Source organism: Crocuta crocuta, unplaced genomic scaffold (genome assembly GCF_008692635.1).
Source record: "Crocuta crocuta isolate KB4526 unplaced genomic scaffold, BGI_CrCroc_1.0 scaffold2677, whole genome shotgun sequence".
Classification (NCBI taxonomy): Eukaryota; Metazoa; Chordata; class Mammalia; order Carnivora; family Hyaenidae; genus Crocuta; species Crocuta crocuta.
In genome coordinates, this window is record NW_027532919.1 from 22,036 (window position 1) to 25,795 (window position 3,760).

At 62.1% G+C, this 3,760-nt stretch overlaps 2 protein-coding genes across 2 annotated transcripts in view; both read right to left on the minus strand.

The window, feature by feature from the left end:
* Nucleotides 1-3,760, minus strand: part of GDI1 (GDP dissociation inhibitor 1) — a 24,110-nt gene that overhangs the window by 10,380 nt on the left and 9,970 nt on the right.
* The window catches only part of FAM50A (family with sequence similarity 50 member A), an 8,217-nt gene continuing 4,674 nt past the window's right edge, over nucleotides 218-3,760 (minus strand). The window contains exons 5-10 of the mRNA XM_077745755.1: nucleotides 2,366-2,442; nucleotides 2,182-2,248; nucleotides 1,979-2,040; nucleotides 1,588-1,664; nucleotides 1,026-1,163; nucleotides 218-428 (exon numbers count right to left, since the gene is read on the minus strand). Coding sequence (XP_077601881.1) covers nucleotides 218-428; nucleotides 1,026-1,163; nucleotides 1,588-1,664; nucleotides 1,979-2,040; nucleotides 2,182-2,248; nucleotides 2,366-2,442 — 632 coding nt within the window. The remainder of the gene's footprint in view (nucleotides 429-1,025; nucleotides 1,164-1,587; nucleotides 1,665-1,978; nucleotides 2,041-2,181; nucleotides 2,249-2,365; nucleotides 2,443-3,760) is intronic.

Consider the following 3,760-nt stretch of genomic DNA (forward strand, 5'->3'; position numbering starts at 1 on the left):
CCAGAGCCTGACAGAAGGCCCCCTTGAGGTCCTCAGATTTGTCCCCCACTCCCTGCTGTGCCCCGAGGTTCCCTGACTCCAGCCACCTTCCCCCTCCTGCAGATGACCCCAGCTGGGTGAGCCCCAGGCCCCCCCGTGCTGCGTCTGGATAGGGCTCAGGACCCTGCCCGTTGGAGGAGGGCCCAGTAGCCTCTGTACCCCATGAAGCCCCCCACAGTCAGATCTGTGCATCTGCCAAGGAGGTGGGGCCAGACGCAGAGCTGGGGGTGCTCTCTGCCAGCCCGGGGCCGCCCCGTTTCCTCTGTTCTGCCTCAGGTAAGGGGCGGAATGGGAGCAGCAACGGGCCAGGTTTGCCTGCCTCGGCCTCCTCCTCCTCCTCCTCCTCCTCCTCCTGCCTCAGCTTACCCAAGGGGGACTGGGGGACTTGGCTGCCAAGGCGAGGGCAGGAAGCAGGAGCACTCCCCCCCAAGCCCAGTGCGAGCAGGGCTGGCTGAGCCCCGAGTGCACGGCACCCACAGCAGCCTTTCTGCGTAGGGACTGGGAAGGGGTGCCGGGAAGGGAGTTGGACCAGGAGGGCCCTGGTAGGGACAGAGGGGGCACCAGGAGCCAGAGGAGCCCCCCTGCCACCCGCAGTAAGGAACCGCGACGCCATGCAGGTGCCCTGGGGGGTGCAGGCTGGCCGCAAGGGCAGCTGGGTCGGCCCGGGCCCCAGCGGGTTGCCCTCGCGCCCAGATGCACACTTTCTCAGAAGACACAAAGACCAGAAATACTGTATGATTCCATGTGTGTGAAACTTCCAGAAGAGAGAAACCCATGTGGACAAAGTAGACAAGGGGGTGCCAGGAGCTGGGGCAGAGACTGTGAATGGGCATGGGGTCCCCTCGACGGATGACAGAAATGTTCTGGAAGCAGGTAAAGGTGATGGTTGCCCAACACCACGAATGGACTAAATATCCCTCAATCATACACCTCCAGATGGTCGAAATGGTGAATCTTATCTCAGGAAGAGAATGTTTAAAACAAACCACAACGAAGGGGCTNAACCGCAGAGCCACTTCCCCTCCCGCGGCCACCCCATCCCGGGCTGCAGGGAAGAGAAGGGACTCACGTGGGGTATGATCAGGTCCTCCTTGATGTACATGAGCTGCTCCACCCCCGCCGACCTGGCGGAAAAAGGCAGGAGGGTGCAGACACCAGGAAGCAGCCACCCACGGAGACCCCGGCGCCGGGAGGTAGCGGTCACGCGGGAGCCCAGAGTGCTTTGCGGCAGGCTGCAAGGTCTGGTAGGCCCAGGACGGGCACCCACCACCCTGTGCCTCGGGGCTAAAGAAGCAAAGCGGGTACCCCCGCCTAAGCTGTCCCTGGTGACAGGAACGGAAAAGGAGCCTGACCCTCTTGCTCAGGAGCACAGTGCTCAGCATGCCGCCTTCCTATCCAGGGAGCAACAGCTAGACTTAGGGACTCCGGCACCCGGGACGCTGCGCTCCAGACTCGCATGCGTACACACGTGCTCCGCGCTCCTGAGCTGGGGCACGTGAGCTCTGTACACCTGAGCTCTCCGCACCTGAGCTCTGAGCACTTGCGCACCTGAGCTCGCTGAAGTCTTTGCGCAGGATTTCGAGTGCCTTCTGCAGGAACTGCTGCATCGTGTTGCCCTTTTTCATCTGGAGGAGCGGCCCAGGCACCAGCATCCAGGAGAGCAAGAGTGAGGGGTTGGTAACGAGATAGAAGCCTGGAGAAGAGCTCTTAAGAAGGCAGTAGCCCAGAGGCGCCTGCTGGGGACCTTGGGGCCGCAGGCTCCCCCCCATGAGGGACACGCCCTGTCCTCTGCTCCCTCCAGGCTCCCCAGGGTCCGCCCACAGGAAAGGGCCCATGAAGTTCAGAACTCAGGACTGAAAGCTCCTTCCCACTGAACCCAAGGGAGGCTGGGCCCCGGCGGGGGGGGCAGGGAGCGGGCTGCGCGCCCCACACCACCCACCTTGACTGTGCGCCGGTGCCCAGAGCCATCCCAGTAACTGAAGGTGATTTCGATCTCCTCACCTGCAGAGCAGAATTGCCTCTTGGCCTCCAGACCCAGGCACCCCTGCCCTCTGCACGCCACTGGGAGCTCAGGCCTCCGCCCTGACACCTGCGGGCAGGAGAGTCAGCCCACCCCCTGCATCCCACCCAGCAGCCACTCACTCTTGATCTTCTCCTGCTTGGCTTCCCACTCCTGCCGCAGCTCTTCCCGGAGCCGGTTCTCCTCTTCCTGGGAGAAGAGGTGGTAAAGGAGGGGGGCCCAGGGCTGCTCGGTGGGAGGGGGGCACACGGGAGCCCACTCCCTGAGCCAAAGCCCCTGCCAGAGCCGGGGGCGGGCCACTTTTACCTCACGGTCTCGGTCAGGCAGGAAGCTTGTGTCCACATCTGGGTTCTTCCCCAACTTCCTCTTCTTTGGGGTGATCTCTGGAGCAAAAGGAAACACAGCTGCATGGTGGGCCCCCCACTTCCAGGGCACCCTACCCTTTGTCTCTCCAGCCTCAGCTCAGACACCACCTCCTTGGAGGCTTTCTGGAGCGCCCTGGCACCACCATGGGTCCCCAGCCACAGCAGCCGGAAGTGTCCCCACCACCGCACTATGGAGACCTAAAAAGCACCTTTGCCAAGGGGCCTTCACCTCGCTCTCCACAGCCAGCAACTGGACAGGAGTTTGGGGACTGTGTTCTTAGCCCATCGGCTGCGACCTGAAGCGCCTCGGGGGACTTCGGGCTTCAGTGCTGGTGTGTGAGGGAGTGAACACTCGTGTGCACGGAGGGACAGGGCATCCTCAGAAGGGCGGATGCTCGCGGAGGCCCCGCTCCTTGCCAGGAGCCGTGCTCGTCACGAGCGCACGTCTGATGGATCACCTAATCCCTGCGACAGCCCCAAAGCGATACGGCACTTCTTGTTCCCAGACAAGGACACTGAAGCCCAAAGCCCCCATGACAACTAACACTGGGGCTGGAGGGGAGAAGGGAAGGAGAAGCCCCTAGGGCTCAGGCCAGGCTCGTCAACATCTCAGACTCTGGGACTCAGTTCCCCCAGTTCAGAGATGAATGAACACATCAGCGTCGCCCAGAAAAGAATGCCATCGCTGGGCCCCCCAAACAAAGCCGCCGTGGAGAAGGAAGTGCTCACAACGCCCCAGCGACACATGGTGAGGTTAACAGCGCCCCCAGATCTGTGCTGCCCACAACAGCGCTCCCTCCTGTGACGATACTAAACGCCACTGAACACTTCACATTGCTAAACAGCGCTGGGTGCCCGGCTGGCTCAGCTGCCTGAGCATCCTCTTGACTTCAGGTCAGGTCACGATCTCACAGTTCGTGACATCAAGCCCCATGTCAGGCGCAGTGCTGACAGCACAGAGCCTGCTTGGGATTCTCTCTCTCTCCTGACCTCTGTGCCCTTCCCCTGCTCTCTCTCTCAAAATAAACAAAATTACTAAACGGTGTTGAAATTTTCTTCACCAGTTTCTTTTCAGCGCATTTTACTGTAGCTCGTAGAACACGCCGAAGCCCAGGAGACTTAGGCTCTCTCTCCTGCCGGCGCCAGNCACTCCCCTTGAGGCTGTCACATGGGGCCCGTGGCCACGCCGTGAGGTGCCACCCCACTCTTCAGTTCCGTCCCCCACCACTCCCGGCCCCCAAGCCCTTCCAGGTCCTCAGCTGTGTCCGTTCCTGCTGGCCCCGTGGCCGGCCACACTCATTCCCGACTCCACGCGTCCCTCCACCCCCCGCCCTGC